The 22,466-nt window shown below is 51.5% G+C and overlaps 1 protein-coding gene across 3 annotated transcripts in view; it reads right to left on the bottom strand.

Annotated features, from left to right (window-relative positions):
* Nucleotides 1-428: 428 nt before the first annotated feature.
* The window catches only part of SLC7A5 (solute carrier family 7 member 5), a 35,257-nt gene continuing 13,219 nt past the window's right edge, over nt 429-22,466 (bottom strand). Inside the window, exons 4-12 of one of the 3 annotated variants that reach the window (XR_014590970.1) lie at nt 14,487-14,592; nt 14,062-14,106; nt 12,553-12,676; nt 11,340-11,443; nt 10,619-10,715; nt 10,030-10,179; nt 9,047-9,224; nt 7,219-7,470; nt 429-1,019 (exon numbers count right to left, since the gene is read on the bottom strand). Coding sequence is in view for 2 of the 3 variants with exons in the window: in XM_083870033.1 (XP_083726159.1) it covers nt 7,415-7,470; nt 9,047-9,224; nt 10,030-10,179; nt 10,619-10,715; nt 11,340-11,443; nt 12,553-12,676; nt 14,062-14,106; nt 14,487-14,592 (860 nt within the window). In the remaining variant the exon portion in view is untranslated. Of the gene's footprint in view, nt 1,020-7,218; nt 7,471-9,046; nt 9,225-10,029; nt 10,180-10,618; nt 10,716-11,339; nt 11,444-12,552; nt 12,677-14,061; nt 14,107-14,486; nt 14,593-22,466 lie in introns of those variants that run through there. The other 2 variants (XM_083870033.1, XM_083870034.1) reach the window with 2 other exon arrangements.

The raw sequence follows: 22,466 nt of genomic DNA, 5'->3' as shown, positions 1-22,466 counted from the left end.
GGATTGTTAGGGACACCAACAATGGAGAATTTAGGGGCAGCCAACAAAGGGGATCTTTGGGGGACACCAGCAATGAAGATCTTTAGGGGATGTCAGCAGTGGAGATCTTTAGGGGACACCAAAAATAGAGAATTTAGGGAACACCAAAAATGGAGAATTTAGAGGCAGCCAGCAGTGAAGATCTTTAGGGGACACCAACAATGGGGATTTTAGGGGCTGCTGGAGCAGGAGGTGTGGCCCCAGCCCAGGTTTGCCCTGCAGTCCATAACAAACCCTTTTATCTGTTTGAATTGAATGCACAGAGTGGTCTGAGCACATCCCCAGCCCCAGGGGGTGCAGACACTTCCTGCCTTTGTTGGGTGTCCTGGTCCTCTCCTTTCCCACTGAAACATCCTCTTCTCCAGCCTGGAATGGACAGGGAAGAGGAATTGCAGCACTTTTCCCATAAAAACTTGGTCCCTTCCTACAGCTGGGCATTCCTTTTGCTGCATAAAGCCATGGACACACACTGGGAATTGGGACATTCCTCCTCTGCTCCCTCCTCCTGCCCAAAGCTCTCCCACTTTCCCATTCCCTTGGTTTGAACCTCAGGAAAATCAACTAGAATTTTAAAAAGGAGGCTGGAGATGGAGGCATGGATGTTGCCACTCAGCTGCAAAAGGAACACTTGGAAATCCAGGTGGGATAATCATGGAAAAAGAAAAAAAATTTCGAGGCAAAGACCAGCAACGAGAGTAATTGTAATTCAGCTTTTTTTTTTTGTTAAAAAAAAAAAACACAAAACAACCCAAAACATAGAAACAACCCGAACATCAAACAGATTTGTTAAATCACAGACATAAAGGAATCATGAAATACTACAAACCCAAAACAAAACCAAAAAAAAAAAAAAAAAAACATTGCAGGAGACATCTTGTTGTCCAAGGCCATTGGATTCAGGAGCTGCTGGCTGCCCAGCCCTCAGTCAGTGGAATTGCTGCGCTGCCAGGAGCACAAACGTTGGAAATACACAGCATTTACTGGAGAAGAGAATTAAGACTATAAGATATTTTTACCCCTTTCAAATAAATAAGAGTGTCATCTACAGCAATATTTAAATTAGTAAAACAGGCTTTTTTTTTTTTTTTTTTTTTAAAGCAACCAAATGTAACAAAATCGTAAATCAGGTTTAGGTTTTCTTGTGTGTGTGTTAAGAGCTTTTTTTTTTCTTTTTTCTGTGTTAAAAAAAAAACAAAACAACAACAACAAAAATACAAAGCAAAGTCTCTGAAAAGTCAGATTCTTCACCAAGAGTGAAGGTCACCCTGCCTTTGTTCTGAGGGTGGGAGAGAGGTCTGGGAACCACTCAAAATCCTCCCTCTCCAAGGGTTTTGGTGGGACTTGGGCCTCCTCCTGTCCTCTGAACAAACCAGGGATTTTTCCCCCGTGTCTGATGTTGATCCTGGCACAGGCAGACCCTGGGACGGGGAGAATCCCTGTGCCAGGCTGAGCATCAGCCCTCGGGGACAACTCAGCTGTAGCTATAAAGTCTCTTTTAGGCAGTTTAGAAATTAATTCAGTGTTTAAAAAAATACTTATTTTTATTTTTACTCATTACCACCTCCACAGCTGGAGGAAGCAACACCCCTTCCCAGGCAAGGAATGGAGGGGGAAAAGCATGGAATAATCCTTTGGATATGGGATCCTTTGGGATCACCAACCCCGAGGCACATTTCCTACCATGGCATCATCAAAATCAAACTGGGAGCTCTTGGCTGCACCAGCAGCATCCCCCACACATTCCCAACCCAGCTCCAGCTCCAGCTGGGAAGAACTTGAGCCCAGGCAAACCCAGCACAATCCTGGGGGCAACTCCTGGGATGTCCTGACAGGGATGAGGGGGAAGATTCCCATCCCTGCAGGGATAAGGAGCAGATTCCCATCCCTGCAGGGATAAAGAGCAGATTCCCATCCCTGCAGGGATAAAGGAGCAGATTCCCATCCCTGCAGAGATAAAGGAGCAGATTCCCATCCCTGCAGAGATAAAGAGCAGATTCCCATCCCTGCAGGGATAAGGAGCAGATTCCCATCCCTGCAGGGATAAAGAGCAGATTCCCATCCCTGCAGAGATAAAGGAGCAGATTCCCATCCCTGCAGAGATAAAGGAGCAGATTCCCATCCCTGCAGAGATAAAGGAGCAGATTCCCATCCCTGCAGGGATAAAGGGGCAGATTCCCATCCCTGCAGGGATAAGGAGCAGATTCCCATCCCTGCAGGGATAAAGGAGCAGATTCCCATCCCTGCAGGGATAAGGAGCAGATTCCCATCCCTGCAGGGATAAAGAGCAGATTCCCATCCCTGCAGGGATAAAGGAGCAGATTCCCATCCCTGCAGGGATAAAGGGGCAGATTCCCATCCCTGCAGGGATACAGGAGCAGATTCCCATCCCTGCAGGGATAAAGAGCAGATTCCCATCCCTGCAGGGATAAAGGGGCAGATTCCCATCCCTGCAGAGATAAAGGAGCAGATTCCCATCCCTGCAGGGATAAAGGAGCAGATTCCCATCCCTGCAGGGATAAAGGAGCAGATTCCCATCCCTGCAGGGATAAAGGGGCAGATTCCCATCCCTGCAGGGATAAAGAGCAGATTCCCATCCCTGCAGGGATAAAGAGCAGATTCCCATCCCTGCAGGGATAAAGAGCAGATTCCCATCCCTGCAGGGATAAAGGGGCAGATTCCCATCCCTGCAGAGATAAAGGAGCAGATTCCCATCCCTGCAGGGATACAGGAGCAGATTCCCATCCCTGCAGGGATAAAGAGCAGATTCCCATCCCTGCAGGGATAAGGAGCAGATTCCCATCCCTGCAATGATAAAGGAGCAGATTCCCATCCCTGCAGAGATAAAGGAGCAGATTCCCATCCCTGCAGGGATAAAGGAGCAGATTCCCATCCCTGCAGGGATAAAGAGGAGATCTCCATCCCTGCAGGATCTCCCTGCTTGGCAGCCAGGTGTGGCTGGCTCTGGCTCATCCCAGAGCTGGGGATGCTCCCAGGGCTGGCACAAGGCTGGGATTCAATCCCCGGGGTCACAGCACCAGCCTGGAGCCGCCTGGCCCTGGGGCTGCCCTTTCCCAACCTCCAGGAGCTCCTTGTTCCAGCCCTTTCCCAATCCCATGAGATTGCAGGATGGGTGGAGGGAAGGCTGGCATCCCACGGGAACAGCCCCGAGTAGCCGGAGTGTTGTGCAAGGACAACGTTTGGCAGTTTCCTCCTGGATCTGTTTGGGAATTTTATTTTCTATGAAAGCCCCAGAGCACAGGTACCTTCCCAGACTGAGTGGAAATCCCCTGGGATTCCCTGGAGCCAGAGCAGGGCTCAGCCATTGGGAATCTCTCTCCAGGGTTGGGAAGTCACAGCTCCACTGGCCCTGCCCAGACCCACCATGGAGCAGCCCCTGGAGGAGCCCAATTTGTTCCCTTGCCTGAGCCACCCACTGGGAGAGGACTTGGACAACAACAAAACCACTTCCCAAGAGTTTAAATCCAACTCAAGGACCTTTAAAGTTTGTTCCACTGTGCCAGAGTCCCTTTGAACTCCGTGGCCACCGAGGGGGCCCTTCCAAACAAAAGCCTGTTTACCAGAACACGGTGTCTGAGATGGAAAACACTGCAAATTCTGCAGGAAGTTTTTTTTAAAAAAAAAGTCATTAAAAATCCACCAGGATGACATAAATCCCCCTGGTTTCTGCAAGGTTGAGCAGGTCTGGTTCCCTTCCCAGCTGGAGGAAGGGTTCCTTTAGAAAGAGGAACCCAACGGGTAGGGAAGTGCCTGGCCAGCAGCTCCTGCTGTGTTTAGCAATCCCTGCAGGATGCAATTCTGTGAACACCCCAAACAGCTGCCAGCCTGGGAGCCTGAATGGCTCAAAAACTCAAAAACAAGTGGAGAGGAGCAAGAACTGGAAGCTGGGTCAGCTGAGGGATGGCTGTGGCACGGCCACGGCGCCGCCGTCGCGCTCCCTTGACCTTCCAGGGCTTTTCCAACCTCAATTCCAGGGACAAAACAGCTCCAGCTGTACTTGCAGGGAGCTGCCCATGGGACAGACTCCTGTGGAACCTCCTTTAGGTCACTGTGGTTGCAGAGTCCTCATGGGGAGGGTTTATCTCCCTATGTGACTGACCACAGGCTCCGAAGAGCTCAACAGAGAAACGACAGGAAAAATCCACCTCCAGTGCTGGGAATGATGGAAACTGTGGGAATTCTCTGTCTCTCACTCCCCCTGCCCTCCCTGACACATCTCACTCCACATTTGAGGAAAACAAGCAGCAGGGAGGTCTTTCCCAGGGAGGAATTCTCTCTTTTCCATTCCCAAATCCATCAGAGCAGCCCAAGCTGAGGGCAGATGTTGCTGGTCCAAGGGAAAAGCTGCCAGGCTGGACAGCAGAGGCTGCAGCAGCCATTCCCATGATTGGAGAAAATACTTATTGTCTTTTCTTTCTAAAATGAAATTCAGTTTTATCCCTTCCCTCATTATCTCCCAAACCTCCAGGAAAAAAAACAACCCAGCCATGTCACCAAGCTCTGGTGGAGGGCAGCTATGGAAAATCAATGACTCCATGGTGAAAGAAATCAGCTTTTTGGCAGACAAACTTTGAGATGTGAGATGTGAGCTGTGGCTGAGCAAATTCAGCCTTTTTGTGGCTCTGTGCTGGTACCTGGTTCAGTTTCTTCCTAAACCTCTATTGCCAAGGAGATGCTGATGAGATCCCCAGGAATGTGGGGTCAGTGCCAGAGGCTCAGGTTAGTACAAGAGACACATCTTCAGCAGCAAGTGAAAAATCACAGAAATCCACGAAAAGCAAAGCAAAGCGAGTTAAGGATTTCATTAAAATCCATTAATTGCTTAAAAAAAAAAATAATTATGTGACAGCTCCTCTTTCAAACCAGCGTGAAAGGGTCACCAGGAGGACACTGTGATGGTCACCACCTGAGGGACAATGTCCAAGCCAACCTTTGGGAGGGGTGGCCCCAGTCCTGAGCTCTCTGTGGAGGGCCCTTGGTGCCAGCTGGCTTTGGGTCCAGTGGCTGAGGTTCCAATGCCTTTGCTTTGCATCCCAAGGAATTCTGCTGGTGGCTTTTGGCACTGAGAGCCCCCAGGCTGAACCCAGGCCCTGCAGGAGCTGCCCTGAGATCTCACAGCCAAAAAAACCCTGCAGGGGTGGCAGGTGACAGACTGAGGTCCCTCTCCATGGAACAGGAGCTGTGATCTCCCTTCACTGCTCAAAACCATCTCAGCCTTCAGCTGCAAGAAGCCAAAACTGAGTTCAGGTTTTGTGATTCATGACCTGATTTATGCCAAAACCTCTCCATAGGCATCAGATCCGAGATGCTCCAACTCCCTTGGGCTCTGCCCTCTGGATATTCCCAAAGCAGCTGCAGATCCTCAGGGATTAACTCAGCTCCCAGAGAGCTGGACTGGGAATCTCCACATTGTCATTGAGATGGATTGGGAATCTCCACATTGTCACTGAGCTGATTTGGGAATCTCCACAGTGTGGCTGAGCTGGATTGGGAATCTCCACACTGTCACTGAGCTGATTTGGGAATCTCCAGCTGCCATGGAATAAAGAGCTGATTGTCTCCCCTGTTCCTGCCCCAGAGCAGGACACGGGGCTGCCAAAGTGGGAGTGTGGAGCTGCCCCTGGCCCAAGACAACCTGGAGGGCTGCACGACTTCCCAGGACAAAGCCTGAGTGAGTACCATGGTGTCCTTAATGCCCCTTCATCCCAAGGAACTCTGCTACCAGGAGAATGAATCCAGTGGGAAGCCACAGCTCCTGGAGCAGCCCGGCCTCCCCAAGAGCCAAGTTCACACAAAAAATGGGAAATAGTTCACCAAGCCACCTGCACAAAGCACGAGCACAAAGATCTGCAACACAGACAGCAAAGCAGCTCCAGTGGGGAAAAGATCAGAGTTCCAGGAGGTGTCAGAGAGCAGAGGCACAATGAGCAAATGGTTCAGGAACTGCAGCTTTCCAAAAGGTGACAACTGGGACCACAGAAAGCGACGTGTCCCTAAGGGGACAGTGTGTCCCTAAGGGGACAGTGCTGACTACTTGGGAACTACAGGAATTCTGGGTGTGCTCAGGGCTGGGATGGCACCAGCCATGTCAGGATTTCACGTGCAGATCGTGGATTGTGCTCAGGGATTGCTCCTGGAACAAGAGGGTGGTGCTGGGATCTGGTCAAGCCAGGCCTGGTGCACAAAGGAGGGTCAGGCCCAGGCCCTGCTCCTCAGAGCAGAACTCACTTGCATTACTCAGAGGTGCACAGGGTGCCCAGAGAAGCTGTGGCTGCCCCTGGATCCCTGGAAGTGTCCAAGGCCAGGCTGGATAGGGCTTGGAGCAGCCTGGGATAGTGGAAGGTGTCCCTGCCCATGGCAGGGGTGGCACTGGATGAGTTTTAAGGCCCTTTCCCACCCAGCCATTCCATGATCTCCAGCAGCCAGCCAGGACATCTGCCCTTCTCCCCAGCCCAGAGCCAGGTGGTCCCATTCCCGTGGCACATCCCAGAGGAAACACAGCAGGACAGAGGGAGCAGTGCCAGGAGAGAGCCCAGGGAATGTGCCAGGGCAATCCCCACCCTTGACTTCTCTCTGCAGATGGGTTTGGGGGCAAACATGAGCAGGGCCACGAGGAGAGAGAGCACAGAGCTGCTCATCCCATGCTGGGTGAAAGCCTGGCACAGAAAAGCATGGAATGAGCGAGTCAAGGACTTGGCCTCCTGCTGAGTGCAGCTCCTGGGCTCCTCAGCATGAACTGCCCCCTCAGGGCTCATTCCCGGGGTGGGCAGTGTGGGGAGGAGCAGCCTGGAGGGCTGGCTCAGATCTGGGAGTGGTGATCCAAACCCAAGGGGTGGCAGGGCCCTGAGTGACACGGTGACACTCAGAGGAGGCCCCCCCACGTCACTGATCCTGCTCTGCCTTGTCCCACTGCCAGTGGGGTGTGGGTTTGGGGGAGAATGAGCCAACACCAGCCAACCTCTGCCTCCCACCCCCACCTGGGCCAGGTAAGGCAGCTCAGGACCCCCCCAGGCACTCTGGACACTCAAACCAGGCTCCAGCAGGTCCCAGAGCCAAGGCAAAGGAGCCCCCAGAGCCAAGCACAGCCCTCACACACACACACAGGGCACAGGCAGCACCCCTCTGGAATTGCCCTTTGGAATTCCTCCTCCTGGCTCGTACCAAGGACTTCTTCTGGCTGGTCTGTGGGGCTGGGAGGGGCTGGAGGGGCTGAGGGAGGTGAGCAGAGCCTTGGGGCTGTGGTGGCACCAGGAGGCAGCTCCAGTGCCTGGAATTCAGGAGTGAGGGGTCGAATCCTTGTGTCATCTCAAAATAACCTTGTGCGTTTCCTCGAGCTCAGTGTCCCTGCTCTTCCTGCCTAGGATTCCTGAGGAACCACTTCCATCAGCTTCTGGCACAGGACGGTGGCAGAGACTGTGGAGAGAGCAAAGGAAAGGTCAGGGATCTTCCCCAACAGAAACCTGGGTCTGTGAGGGAAGGGCTGAGCCCTCTGCCTCCCCACCCCGAGTCCAACTGAGGGCTTGAAATATCCATGGATATTCCCCTCTCCATCCCACAGATATTCCCATCTCCATCCCATGGATATTCCCCTCTCCATCCCATGGATATTCCCCTCTCCATCCCATGGATATTCCCATCTTCATCCCATGGATATTCCCCTCTCCACCCCATGGATATTCCCCTCTCCATCCCATGGATATTCCCCTCTCCATCCCATGGATATTCCCATCTCCATCCCATGGATATTCCCCTCTCCATCCCATGGATATTCCCATCTCCACCCCATGGATATTCCTCTCTCCATCCCATGGATATTCCCATCTCCATCCCATGGATATTCCCATCTCCACCCCATGGATATTCCCTTCTCCATCCCATGGATATTCCTCTCTCCATCCCATGGATATTCCCCTCTCCACCCCATGGATATTCCCATCTCCACCCCATGGATATTCCCTTCTCCATCCCATGGATATTCCTCTCTCCATCCTATGGATATTCCCCTCTCCATTCCATTTTAAGTTTCTGTCTTTTTCACTGGACATTTGCAGGATTATCACTGTCTGTTCCCAGAATATTTTTAATATTCTCATTACAACCCTTTGGTGGAGAAAAACAATGAATATGGTAATTTACCACCCAGGCATTGCAAAAATGGCTTTTCCAGGAACTGAGCCTAATACCCAGGATAAAAAAGTGAGTGTGGGACAGAGAGACAGGAGGAAAAAAAGAATAACAAGTGCTGAGTGCTGCTGAAAGCTTTTTTTTCTTCCTCATGAAACATCCAGCTAAGGCTGGGCACTTCTCCTTGCCTGCTTTTCTGGGTCAGCCCCTTGCAGGAGCTGCTGAGCTCAGTTACTGGGGCAGCAGGGGTTGCCTCTCTGGGCTCAGTTGTTGGGGCAGAGGTTCTGTGTGCCAAGCACAGCCTCTCCATCCCTCCAAACACACCCTGGCCTTGTGGCAGCTGTTGGAAAACCTTGGAGCAGATACCTTAAAAATAAACCTGAGAAAACATCCAGGGGAGGTTCTCTTCCCTCTGCTCTGCTGCCACAGGGGGATGCCAAGGAAAGCTTTGTCCAGATCCCAAAGCCATGGATTGGGACTAACTGTGGGTTTTCAGCAGTGAAACTGAGGCCAGCTGTGCTCAATCCTTCCTACACCACTGGGAAGGGATTCAGGCTTGGCCCTGAGCTTTTCCAGGAGCAGGGAATTCTGCTCTGCTCCTAACAACCTCTTTGCCAGGATTAAAATCCCCCAAAAACACGGTCTTGGTCCCCAACTCTGCCATTATTGCAAAACAGGATGCATTTTGGGTGCTTGGCACACGTGGCAATCATCAGGATAAACTTGTTCTCATGAAAGAAGAATGGAGCAGAGCCAGGATTTTGGAAGCTCCTCCAGAGGGAGGAGAGCCAGCACTGCCAGCTGCAGCACAGCACTGGGAAACTTTTTGGGAGCCAGAGCTGCTCCTCTCCCTGGAGATACTCACAGATGGCTTGGAGAATCCACTTGGGCTTGTTTTGCCACCAGACCCCGAAGTAGTAAATGGGGATCCCACTGAGGATGATGGCAAAGCCAATCCCACATTCCACAGGCGTCATCCAGAAGGAAACAGCGATGAGGAACAGGCAGGCCAGGATGAAGAAGATGGGCAGGGAGATGTTCACCTGGGCAGGGAACAAGGAACAGCTTAGGAGATGTGCCAGGGGAGGCTTTCCAGGAATTTATCCAGCCTGGGGAGGGACAGGATTATTGTTCCTCTATGGCCAAGAGCCTTTCTCAGCACCTTTTTGGACCCCAGTTCAGTAATTCCATATCCAGATCATCAGCACCAAACACCACACCCAGCAGAAGCACAGCACAGGCTGGGGCTGTTTTAGGGGACTCCACCAGGGCAGCCCAGCTGTGAGAAGAAAACCCCAAACCCAAAGGGAACGGCCAGCAAAGATTCCCTTTGGGAAAGCACCAGTCCAGGCCCGTGGATTTGTTCACCTGTGGGTGCTGCTGCCTGGCATGGACCAGAGTGTGGGATGAGGGACAAACAGCCCTTGGGGGAGAGGCACTGGGGGCTGACAGGATCTTGGCCTCCCCCCAGATGGGACACGGGGCTGCCAAGCTGGCCAAGGACACGGGGACAGAGCTGGGCACGGGGCCGGCTGCTTTAGCACTAAACTATTTTAGGGGAATTCCATGGGGCTGCAGGGAGTTACACTGAGAGCCACAGCCTGGGATCTGTCTGGCACTCATGGAGAGCAATCCCAGCACAAGCCTGTCCCTGTCACCCAGAGCTCCCTCACTGTGCTGTCCCCAAGGCAGCTCTTTGTGCTCCTGCACCGATTTCAGCAGCAGGGACACCTCCTTTAGCTACAACACATTTCCCTGCAATTCCAGCCCCTTTTCCATGCAGGAGAAGCAGCTGAGCCTCCCCTGGTGCTGGGGAGGGTCCCCTGGCAGTGCCCAGCCCTTTCTCACCTTGATGGGCCTCTCCAGCTCAGGTTTCTTGTAGCGCAGCCACAACATCCCGATGATGGCCAGGGCCACGCACAGCCAGTTGAAGAAGCTGAAGAAGTTGATGACTGAGAAGATGTTGTTGGAGAAGGCATAGAGCAGGGTCATGACACACTGAATCCAGGGAAAAGGCCATTAGGAAAAGGCAGCAGGCAAAACCACCTCTGTTACAACACTAAATGGAGGTATTTAGGGGAAATACCTGCCAGGAAAGGGATCACATGGGCTATTTTTAATTTATTGAAGCTATTTTCAGTTGGTGCCTGGAACCATTTCATGGGATCATGGAATGGTTTGGGTTGGGAGGACCTTAAAGTTTAAAGGACCTCTAGTTCCAACCTCCTGCCATGGGCAGGGACATTTTCCCGTATCCCAAATTCCTCCAAGCCCTGTCCAGGCTGCCCTTGGACACTTCCAAGGATGGGAACAATTCAAGACAGAAGTGGACAATGATGGGAAGGGTCCATCTCCCGTGGGCACGTGCAGGAATGGCTGTGGCTCCATTCCAGAGGGACCCCAGCCCTCCCCAGGCCCCAGGCCAGCCCAGGCTCACCGTGAACACCAGGGACGGGACGGGGGTGAGCAGCCGGGGGTGGATCATGGACAGGATGGAAGGGAGGTGCCCCTCTCGGGATCCCACGAAGAACAGCCTGGGAGGGGACACAGAGAGGGGACACGGTGCAGTCACAGCCCTGCAGGGCCCAGCACAGGACAAGTGGGGCCAGCCTGAGCTCAGCCCTGGCAGCCCCGAGGCAGGACTGGAACTCCAGGACTGAACTCCAGTCTCTGACTCACCAGGGAGACTGGACACGGCCAGGGAATGCAGGAAGGATGGATTTATATCCTGCTCTCCAGGGACAGCCATTAAGTGACCCCTCAGGCAACCCAGGGATGTGTCAGAGCCGGAACCATCTCAGTCTTGCCCCTGCCCAGCCTTTCTCCCCTTCCCGAGGGATTCTCATCCCTCAAGTTTCCCAACTTTCTGCTTTTCATTAAAGCCACTTTCTCAGCAGCCCCGAGCCTGAGCCTGTGTCTGGTTCTGGTTTATTGACCTCACCAGGACTTTGCCTGAGGAACAGCAGACTGAGACCACTGAAAGGTTGCCTTTAATCTGGTTTTCAAGTCTGACTTTGTCTTCCTGCATTCCCCACATGGTCTCCAGGCCCTCCAGACTTTGTGTCTGCCCACAGCCACCCTCTGGAGGAGAACTCCAAAGGAACAGGAACTGGGCACGGCCTGTAAACAAAAGCCACAGGATTGAGCAAGGAACCTACCGGGAAGAAGTGAAAAGAGATCCATTGACAGACCCAAAGCACGAGAGCCCAACAAAGACAGGGATGATCCAGGACATGATACCCAGGTGGTAGTTCCCAAAATCCTAAATGGGGGGACAACGAGAGAGACATTTCACACTCACAAAGTCCCAAAAACCTCAGAGCTGCCTACAAAGAATATTTGGAGAAATCTCAACAAATGCCACAGCTCAGTGCTGAAGCTGTGATGGAGTTTCCCATATTCCCACGTGCTGCTCCCCTTTCCTGAGAAAGCAGATTGAGGAATTGCTGAAATCCATCAGCAGCCAGCCCTTCCCTCGGGGCCAGGACACGACATTTATCCACCAGCTCTCGGAAAGTTCAAGATCAAACGGAAACTGTGAGGAAACTCAGACAGCAGCTGCTGCCAAGTGCTGAGTCAGGAGCTGGGACACAGCCCTGGGGACAGCAGGGACCTGGCCTTGCAGCTTTTTGTCGCAGGCTGAGCCTGTGCTGCTCCACTGCAGGATTGATTCCCAGCCTCTGCTGTTCCAGCCAGGCTGCACAGGGCGTGGAGAACCTGGGAGAGTGGAAAATGTCCCTGCCTATGACAGGGGGAGGGATGGGATGAGCTTTCAGGTCAGGATGAGCTTTCCCACCCAAACCATTCCAGGATTCCTGGCTGTGGCTGCAGCAGGACCTCAGTCCCAACCCAAAGGATGGAGTGGTGACACTTGAGGGGCTCAGCTCATCCTGGGCTGGGAGATTCCCCCTGGAGCTCTGAATAATCCTGGTCAGGCTCAGTCTGCAAGGCCTGCTCCCTTCTGAAGCCATCAGGGCTCCTGACCACACTGGCATTTTAACTAATAGAAGTATTATTTTTCTCTCTTAATTAAAACAAGGAAGACAGAGAGAAAGAACAATCCAGTTCAGTGTTGACTGAGTGACCTTTCCTCACAAATATCAAGGTCTGGTCCCTGATGGGCAGTCACAAGGCCAGCAGCAACCTTCCCTAGCTGGGAATGCAGAGCAGCAGAGTGTCACAGCCACTGCAGCCCGGGATAATCCCCTCGGGATCACACTGTTCTTCCCTGCTCCCATCACGCTGCTCTTTATCTCAACATCAAGAGATAAAGCTGAGCAGCCTGGAACAAAGCAGGAGATGTGTGCAGCGATTCCAAGGCTGATTTCACCTGCCCTGGGATGAGTCAGGCTGGAGCAGAGGGGATCTTACCACGGCCACGGCCTCGGACATCAGCATCTGCTCGGTGCTCAGCGTGGTGAAGTAAGCCAAGTTGGTCAGCACATACACCAGGGTGACGACAGGCAGGGAGATGATGATAGCCAGGGGCAGGTTTCTAGGAAAAAAAAAAAAATAAAAATAACATCCACTGTGCTGGAGCAGCTCGGAGGAGGGAGCTGCTGAGCTCAGGGATTGCCACCCTCCTGTGCTGGCTTTGTGTGAGCTGCTCTGTTCTCTGGCTTTTCTGTGCCCAGTGTGTCCCAGGCACACGTTGCTCCCATGGAGAGGGGACTCCCCAGCCCTCAAAAACCAGGTGGATGTGGCACTTGAGGCCATGGTTAGTGGTGAACATGGTGCTGGTTCATGGTTTTAAAGGTTTTTTCCAGCTTTTCCGTGGCTCTTTGAGCCTGGAGGCTGCAGATGGACAGGGAAGGATGATGGCAGAATGGATTTTTTTTTTTTTTTTTTTTTTGCATGGAGACCCTGGCTGCCTGGGCAAGCAGGAATCCAAGATCACCACAGAGACAATTAATTAAAAATACCCAGTGGCAGCAGCACAGGGATTCTCTCTGGGCAGAGGGGGGATTCCTGGGGGAGATGGGAATCTCAGGGATCCACTGGGCAGTTTTAGGCTCTACCCAAACTCAGCTGTCTGGGCTGAGGGAACTCAAAGAAAAGGAGGTCAGGCACAGCCTAAGTGGGTCTGTGAACAGCCTGTGTCGGTACAAATTTGCCTTTCCCAACAGTTAAATTTCATTTGTGAAGGGAAAGTGCAAAAGGAAACCCTGCTTGGTGCCACTCTAATTGCTCCAAGCTGCAGGAGCAGAGTCAAATACCATGACTGCATCCAGCAGACATGAAAATAATTGCAAAATGCAGCCCCCCTTTTGCTGTTCCTCTGGGAAGGGGTGGATCCAGCCTTCCCAGCAGGCACAAAGCACTCCCAGGGTCAGCCAGGATGGGTTCTTGCACAAGCCCCCAAACCTCAGCTCCCAGCAGCTCCCAGGCACCTTCCCAGGAGCAGAAGGGATTTCTCAGCTCTGTCCTGCTCTGCTGAAAGCCCCAAATAACCCTGAGAGGCACGGGCAGAGCAGGAAGCAGCTCTTGCTCAACAGGATGGGAAGAGCACGGGACAAACACATGGACAGCAGCACAAACACATGGACAGCAGCAGAAATGCTCAGTGGGAGTTGAACCAAGGCAGCAATAAAGCCCTGAGTGCTCTTTCCTGGCCCATAACTCACAGAGGTGTCAGGAGAAGGAAGCAGATTTCTCCCAGTGCTGATAACACGGCACAGGAGAGCAGGGGAAACAACAGCTCTGCTCCTGCAGGGATTATTGTTCCCTTTCCCTCATTCCAGGCAGGTAGAAGGTCATTAATTATTTTGTTTTCTCTTTTTAGGATAAAGATCTCGGCTTCCTCCTCTGTTAAACACACAAGGGGCTTCCCCAAAACAGCAGCTTTTCCCCCAGGGAAGTCATGCCAGGACTCACACCTACCTGTAGGGATTTATCATCTCTTCTGTCACAAAATTCAAGTAATTCCTGTAATTTCAAAAGGACAGGGGTTAATTCTGGTTAGTTCACGGCATAAATGAAACCCTCCAGTTTAACACATCTGCACAGGCACTCCAGGAGGGGGAAATGATCCTAAGTGGGAAAACTTAGGGTGGCTGATGTCCAGGGCCAGGCTGGACAGGGCTTGGAGCCACCTGGGATAGTGGGAGGTGTCCCTGCCCATTGGATGATCTCAAAGGTCCCTCCCAACCCAAACCATTCCATAAGGATGGCTAAAAATGGCCTGTTTTCACAGCAAATTGAACAGCAATCTGCTGCTCAAAGGACTGACAAAGGAGCCCTGCAGGAGCTTCAGTTTGGAACTGGAATTAAGGTCACTGTGGAAGGAAGAGAGGGCTGTGCCTTACCATCCTCCATAGGCAAAGAGGCCGCTGTACAGAGCCAGCACGATGTTCCCCACGCCCACATTGGTGCCCTCGAAGGATTTCTCAGGGGTCAGGTTGTCCACATCACCTGCAGGACACAAACCCCGCTCAGCACCACGAGCTCTGAACCCCAAAAGCCTCCAGAGACACCTGGAGGCAAGAGCTGCTCTGGGGATTAAATTATCTTAATGAGCATGGGCACGTTTTCCCTCTAGTTTTCCAGGGATCAATCCAGCTGGGTTCACCCCCAAATGATGAGCCCAAAACCTCATCTCCAGCAAAGACTGGCTCCTCCAAAGTTTCTCAGGCTGCAACGTGCTGTCACCAAGGTGATGTCCCAGAGACATCCTGGGGACCTTCCTGCTGCAAGATGCTTTTGCAAACAGAGATTGTTGCGTTGTCCTCTCAACTCAAGACTGCTGGCCTTTGATAAAGCCCCAGGATTTCCTGCACTTCCACCAGACCCCCAGAAACCCAGGATTTCCTCTGGTCCCACCAGCCACCTGATAAAGCAGAGGCCTGTGGCAATCCCTTTGATTGAGGGAAGTCAGGTTCTGGAGGTTTGGATATCACAAGTCACCTTCTTTAGGGCCTAATGATCAGAAGTTCCTGTTGTGGATCTGCTTTTGAAAGAAAACGCCAGAAATAGAAGATTTGATTGTGCCTCTGGTCCCAGCTCTCCCCGAGCAGCCCCAGGTTTATTTATTTTGCTTTTAAATGCTCTGCAGTTGTTTTGTTCCCTGTCTTTGATGCAAGGGGCTGGCTGTGGGACAGGGATGGCAGAGGCAGGCTCCCAGACAGAGTGGAGGGAATGTGGTGGGATCCAGAGGGGCACCAGGGAGCCCTGGGGGAGCCCATGTGATTGCTCTTAGGGCACAGAGCTCTTCTAATCACCCCAGCAACTGCATCACAAGGCAGTCAGCAGGGCCTGCAGCTTAACCCTTCATCCCTCGGCACAGGGCACCCAGGAGGTGCTGCTGGGAAAGCTCAGGGATGCTCCAACAGCAGGGATTTTCCCTCTGGATGGCCTCTCTTCCCATCTCACTCTGGGAATTCTCCCTCCCCTGTGCCACTGCTGTAAAAGCTGGGTGACAAGAGTGGATGTAGCAGCCCTGGAACAGCTCCCACTCATCTTCCCAGGGCTGGGAAAGAAGGAATTCTTCCCAGCAGCACCATCCTGGAGCATCTGCCACTCGTGGGGCTGCTCCAAACCTCTGCCAGTGACCTGGAGCTGCCCTGTGTGGGCAGAGAGCTCCTTCTCTGATCCTCCAGCTCTATCCTGATCCTTTCCTCCCTGGGCATTGCTCCTTCTCCTTTCTCCCTGATGCTCCTGCTGAATCCTGACCAGGTACAAAGATATTCCCTCTCACAGCATGGGAAATGCTCTCTGCTCCCCAGGCTGAACCAGCATCCCTCTGCTTTTCCCTGGCTGGAACCTCCTCATTTCCATCCCTCTGCCTTTCCCTGGCTGAGAAATCCCTTCTCTCCCCTCATTTGCAGGGGGATGCTGTGGGTGTGAGCTGCAGGCTCACAGCAGCAGCTCATCCACAGCCTGGGAATCCATCCAGATTCCCAAACCCAGGGCTGTGCAAGGTTCCTCCTGCCCAGAGCCCAATCCCAACTGTTCTCTGCTGGAGTCACCTCTTTCCCAGCACCAGGAAAATCTTCCCTGCATCTCCCTTGGGATGTGCTGGATGTATCTGATGCCCTGGAGCCTGTGATCCTCCTCAGCAAAACGCAGCAATCCTTTCTAAAAACACATCTGAGTGCAACAGGAGAGCCAGGAAATGCAGGGACTGATAAAAGGCTGAGATTAACCTCGATTCCTGCCTTGCAGGTTCTGCACAGAATCCCAATTTAGCCCAGGTGAATCAAAGGGCTGAGCAGGAGGGGGGGTGTGCAGAGGATCACATTCCACTCCATCCCTCGGGCTCAGCTCTCCCCACCTCATTTTCTGCCCTTCCTGAATAATTACCAGTCTGGTTCTTTCCAGGCCTTTTGTTATGGGAATAAGAGACACATTTTGTTCACAGTGACCATAATTAGCTGCTGCAACAGCACATGGATGGACTGGGAGAGCAGGAGGCTCTCCAGCACTTCAAACACCCCTCAGGATCTCTCTTCTCAAAGGTGTCAGGCTCTCTGTGCTCCCATCCTGATCCACAAATCATCACTTTCAGCACCCAGGAGGATGGGAACAGCACAAGCTCCACTCCATTTCTTGTCTTGCTGGACACCAGCTCTTCCAAAATCCTCCTGTCTGCCACAGGCAAAACCCTCTCAGGCCAAATGTTCCTTCTCCTGAGGCAGCCAACAACTCACTGCCCTTCCCACCTCACCTTTGGGAGAGTTGGAACTCCCCAAAACCTCCCAGGGAGTTGTTAAATTCCCCATTTCTGTCCCCCGGGGTAAAACGGATTTAGCAACGTGTCAGGACACAATTAAATAACCAGAGAAGTGCCCGTATCTCACCATAAAAAAAATTCTTCCTTGTATCTAATTAAACCTAATCTAAACCCTTCCAGTTTAAAACCATTCACTCCTCATCCCCTCAACAAGCCCTGTTAAAAAAAATGGAATTATTGAGGTTTGATCCTAATTTGGACCTTTGATCCAACCCCACCTTGTCAAGCAAAGGGGGTGTGCCAAGGGAGGAGGGGAGGGCGCCTGTGCTGGACCATCTACAAACCCTCCCAGACACTCCATCCTTCAAGCCTCGACAATTCCAGCCCCCCAGGCTTTTGGATCCGCAGCCTTTGGATGGAATCAAGGGTTACAAATGTACAGCTGAGGCTGCCAAGCGCAGCCTTGGGGCATCCTGAGCTCATTCCAGGCACTGCCCTGCCCGTGCCCGGCACCCCGGAGAGCCCCAGCCTGGTTTGAACCGGCTGTTCCGCGGCACTCTGCTCTACAATTAACCAAATTAAGGTAACGAGCTGTGACACAAAGCCCATTTGCTGCTCCCTCCGGCTGCCAAGACTGCGGTAATTGTGCCGGGTCAGCCGGGGCCTGCGGCAGGAGGGACCCGGCCCAGGCTGCGTGTTCAGGCCCTTCCTTCAAAAACCTTCATTTGCTCCCCGGTCGTGTCTAGTCTGGTTTTAATAGCGCAGCAATCTTCTCCTGCAACAAAGCATTGCGGGATAATTAAATATTTTTTTGACTTGCCCCAACAGAGAGGAGAGGGAATGTGGCCATGGGGAGAGGGGGCTCTGAGCGTGGGGCGTCCCAAAGGAGATGCACTCGGCTGCTGAGGCATTTTCTGGGAAAAACAGCCAGAATTCAGGGGACTGAGTCAGGAAAAGAAGTGCTTGGCACCTGAATGATCTGCTGTGATATAGAGGGCAGGGTGTGGCAGCTCGCCCTGCTTCTCTGTCCTTTCCCTGCTGCCACACGCTGGGAACGAGAGAAGCCTCCATGCAAAGCTGGAAAAGCACTGCAGGTGGTGGCATTTGGGATGCCAGAGGGACAGGCAGCAGTGGGAGTGTTGTCCCTGCAATCCTGCTGGAGGTGGTGGCATTTGGGATGGCAGAGGGACAGGCAGCAGTGGGAGTGTTGTCCCTGCAGGTGGTGGCATTTGGGATGCCAAAGGGACAGGCAGCAGTGGGAGTGTTGTCCCTGCAGGTGGTGGCATTTGGGATGCCAAAGGGACAGGCAGCAGTGGGAGTGTTGTCCCTGCAGGTGGTGGCATTTGGGATGCCAAAGGGACAGGCAGCAGTAGGAATGTTGTCCCTGCAGGTGGTGGCATTTGGGATGCCAGAGGGACAGGCAGCAGTGGGAGTGTTGTCCCTGCAGTCCTGCTGTGCCCTCAGGAGGGATGTTCCCTATCCATGGATTTGGCTCCAGCTGCCAGAGAGGATCCTCAGTGGGAATCAGGGGTGGGGAACATCTCCCTGCTCTGGGCTCCAGACTCAAGTGCCAGGATGTGGCCAGGCATAACCATGGAATCTTGGAATGGTTTGGGTGGGAAGGGATCTCAAAGTTCATCCCATCCCACCCCTGCCATGGGCAGGGACACCTTCCACTATCCCTCCAAGCCCCATCCAAGCTGGCCTTGGGCACTTCCAGGGATCCAGGGGCAGCCACAGCTTCCCTGGACACCCAGGGCCTGCCCCAAGACACAATCTCAGCCAGCTTTGCCACCCCAATATTGTTTGGGAAAAGCTGTTTAAAGGTGATGTTGTGGCTGGAAATCCTAAACTCTGCTGGGAGGGTTCTGAAAGTACCAGAAGGAAGATTCAGACCTTCAGTGAGCACAGTTTGGCTCTTCAAAAGCCATTTTTAGTGCTCCAGGTGCAAGAAAACATCTGGCACTGTGGGGTTGAGACATCTGGGTGCTGCTTTCACTTATCAAATCCCTTTTGCCAGAAAACACCCCTTTGACCTCTGTCTTTCTCCCTGGGGGTTATTTTGGTAGTTTCCAGTTCACTTTTTTCCCCCCCTGCCTTTTTCCTGTGACTGAGAGATGGAGAAGGAAAACTGACTTTCTCTTCCTTCCCTCCCAGGCTTGGATCACCCTGGGACAGTGGAAGGTGTCCCTGTCCATGGAGGAGCTTTGAGGTCCCTTATCACCCAAACTATTCCACAATTCTACAACAAAAAAAAAAATTAAAAAATAAAAAGGCCAAATGAAACCCAAACCTCTTGCCCAGGCTGAGCTCTGCTCTGGAGTTAAACCTGCCTGCTCTGTCCTTAACTGACCCCGTGCTGCTCTGGCAGATGCAGCTCTGCATCCCTGACAGCCCAAGGAAAAGAGGCAGAGAAAAAAATGCTGCTGCCACCAAACAGCTCCTGGAGGCACCACAGAGCAGGAATTTTACAGCCAGGAGAAAGAAAAGGGACAATAAATAAAGAGACAATAAATCCAATAAAAGCAATTCAATAAAATCGGTGTTAAATTCTATTTCTCTAAGTCCCAAAGGCCCAATTCCAGGTTTTTAAGCAGAGCTGCTGGTGAAGAGATCACAGCAAGGGCTGGAGGTGTGTCCCTGCTCCAGCTGCCTGAGGGCAGAGAAACATCCCAGAAACCCTGAGGCCTCATCCACAGGAAAAAATAGATGGAAAATATGGCTGTGATATGTTTTTTTCTAGTTTTTTGACACCAAAACCTTTCCTGAATTTCCTCACCTGTAAAAATCATGAGGGTGTCCTTGAGAAATACACAGATTTTTTGACCATTTCACACCTCAGTCAGTTTTTAAGGGAAGGTTTTAAGGTGTGGAGAGAACATAACCACAGATCTCTGTGTCACATCCAGGGTAAAAATATCCCTCAAACCTGCTGTGCAAATCCAGTCTCAGATATTCACCTCCCCAGCTGAGGAATATGGCAAAAAAAACCCCCACACAATTGGACAGAAAGCAAATTGAGAGAGCTGATAAAATAAGAGAACCAAAATAAATCTTGTTCCCGTAATACTGGAGTGAAAAAAATCTGATCCTCTCTCTGTTTTAAGTTATTTCTACTATTTAAATAAGTTATTTCTATAAGTAAGTTATTTATTATTTAACTTTAATTAATTTATTTCTGTTATTTCCAGGCTGTCATCTGGGGCCCACACACAATATTTTTACACATCAATACCCAAATCCAGGACTTTTCAAACCACACATCTCCAGCCCCATGAAGGCTTTTAAAAGTTTCATTTTTGGATTAATAAAATAATTTCATCCCAAGTAGTTCAGTTCCACTGAGTCAACCTCCAAGCACTTGAAAGGCTGAGTAGGAAACCAACTTCCATCCTCCTCCTCTGGAAAGGGCAGGGAAGGAGTGATGGGAAACAGCTGCTGACAGGGAAATGTTCTTTCCTGTGGGGCAAAATTGCCACAGAGTTTGTGTCCTTGAGAGACTCCTGCTCTTCTGCAAATCAGGAAAAGAGCAAAAAAGAGGATAAAAAGAGAAAAAGCTAAAAATTGGAGGTCAAAGCAGAGAGATTCCTGTGAAATCACAGAAATTTCCACATTTGAGCAAAAAATGTGGTGTCACTCCTCTGGTGTGTTTATGGATAGTGGGAACACAAACCAGCAGTGGGACAGGAACCAGTAAAACCAGTTCAGTGTCCAGAACACCCTGGGAATACACAACCCCCTTCCCCCTGAGACAGCAGCCCCAGACAGAGCAGCTGGGTGCACATCTCACACCAAAACTGCTGCCAGCTTGGTGGGAAGAGTCCTCTTGGTCCAAAAAAAACAACTCTGGAATGGGCACAGGGTGTGGAAATGTGGCTCTGTGTGGGACAAAGCTGGAGGACAGGGCAGTGTTCTCCCACTGTGGCTGCAAATTGGAATTTTTGTGCTTTTCTTGAATGAAAAAATGAAGAAAAAAAAAGACAATTTCTTGCTGTATCCCTGCTAAAAGCACAGAGTCACCTGGAATGATTGAAAGGAAAGTGGAGCAAGGTGCAAACAGCAGGTGGGAGCTGAGGAAGGGACAGGAAAAGAGCTTGAACATTCTTAAGGACTTAGCAGAGAGCTTGGAACTTCCCTAAGGAGATTAATAAAATCCATGTTGGAGCCCAGGCAGAATCCCAGCTGTGGGATTCTGGACAAGCAGGAATGTGGGATTTGGGACAAACTGAACCAGGATCTGCTGTGGATCTCACCCTGATCCAGTCTGGTTTGGGTGTTGGGTGCTCAGACAGGGAGGAAAGTCTTTGCTTACAGGTGTCACTGTCCAGGAATTGCTCTTCATCTCCCTGCCAGGTGGATCAGCAGGAAAATAAATCACAAGGAATTCTCTGCCCTGCAAGGTTTGCACAGCCACAAACACCTGAAACTGTAATAAACTTCAAAGGGAGTAAAACAACTCCTGGGAGTCAGGAGGGGAAGGGGGTTGGTTACTGTAACAAGGCAGAAATCCTTTCTGGGTTCAGACAGAAGTCAAGGGAAATCTCACAGATTTCCACCTGAGGAAACAGGGCAGAAAGTGGCTCAGCCACCCCCAAAAAGGCCAAAACAGCAGCACATTCTGAAGATGCAAATGAAGATTCTATCTGCAAACAAAGCCCAGTTGTAAAGGTATTAATGGTAAAATGTTAACCCCGTAAAACAGATTTATCCTGACTTCTCCTTTTCCTCCTGAGAGAGAATCAAAAAGTTCAGCAGAGCAGGCTGGGGAGCTGGGCAGAGGGAGGAGGTGTGTTTTGTGATAAGCCCCAAACAATGTCCCTGTTGAGTGTCTGCACTGAGCTGGAAGAAAATAAAACCTCTGACAAAGCAAGAAATTCTGCAAAGACAGCACTGGCTCCCAGAGCTGAGACAGGAATTAGAGACCCACGAGCACACACAGACACACCCCCTGTGCAGGGACACGATTCCCTAGAGATTTTATCCCCTTTCAGCAAATAAGGATGGGACTGTTCCCCAAGAAACATTTATTCTCACAAAACTTGCACAAAAAAAACCACACTTTGGTTTAGCTGTGAGTTAATCAGGTTTGGAACAAACTCAGATGGGTTTGGAACAAACCAATGTCCCTGCTTTGAGAGGATTTTATGGGTGCATGAAGCAAACCAGCAGAACCACCAGAAAATTTGCTTTATCTTCCTAATTTTATCTCCTTTTCCAGGTGCCAGTGCCAGCTGAGAGCTCCAATCTCTCTGCTCCTCATGGGCTCTGTGTCCCCGGGTGACCCAGAGCTGGCCTGAGCCACTCCACACCTGGAACAGGATGAAGGGAAATGTGCAGGGGGAGTTTGTGCAAGGATTAAGATGACTGAGAGTGGTTTGCACATGCAGATAATTCTCTGTGAGCAAAAGGCCACGGGTTACAAAGAGATTTCCCAGTGCAGCAGCAGCACCAGCATTTTCACTACCTGCAATCCCAAAGGGAGAAGCCACAGTCTCTGTGTAAGTGGGAAAGACTTTAAGTGGTTTCAGGAGCACGAAATCAAGCCTGGCAGTGATAAAAAATATAAAAACCCACAAATAAAATACAAAATTTCAGCAAAGCTGGAAACATCCCCCAA

This window comes from Zosterops lateralis (genome assembly GCF_965231275.1).
Source record: "Zosterops lateralis genome assembly, chromosome: 12".
Classification (NCBI taxonomy): Eukaryota; Metazoa; Chordata; class Aves; order Passeriformes; family Zosteropidae; genus Zosterops; species Zosterops lateralis.
Note: the sequence above shows the minus strand (reverse complement) of the source record. Positions and strands in the feature narration are given on the sequence as shown.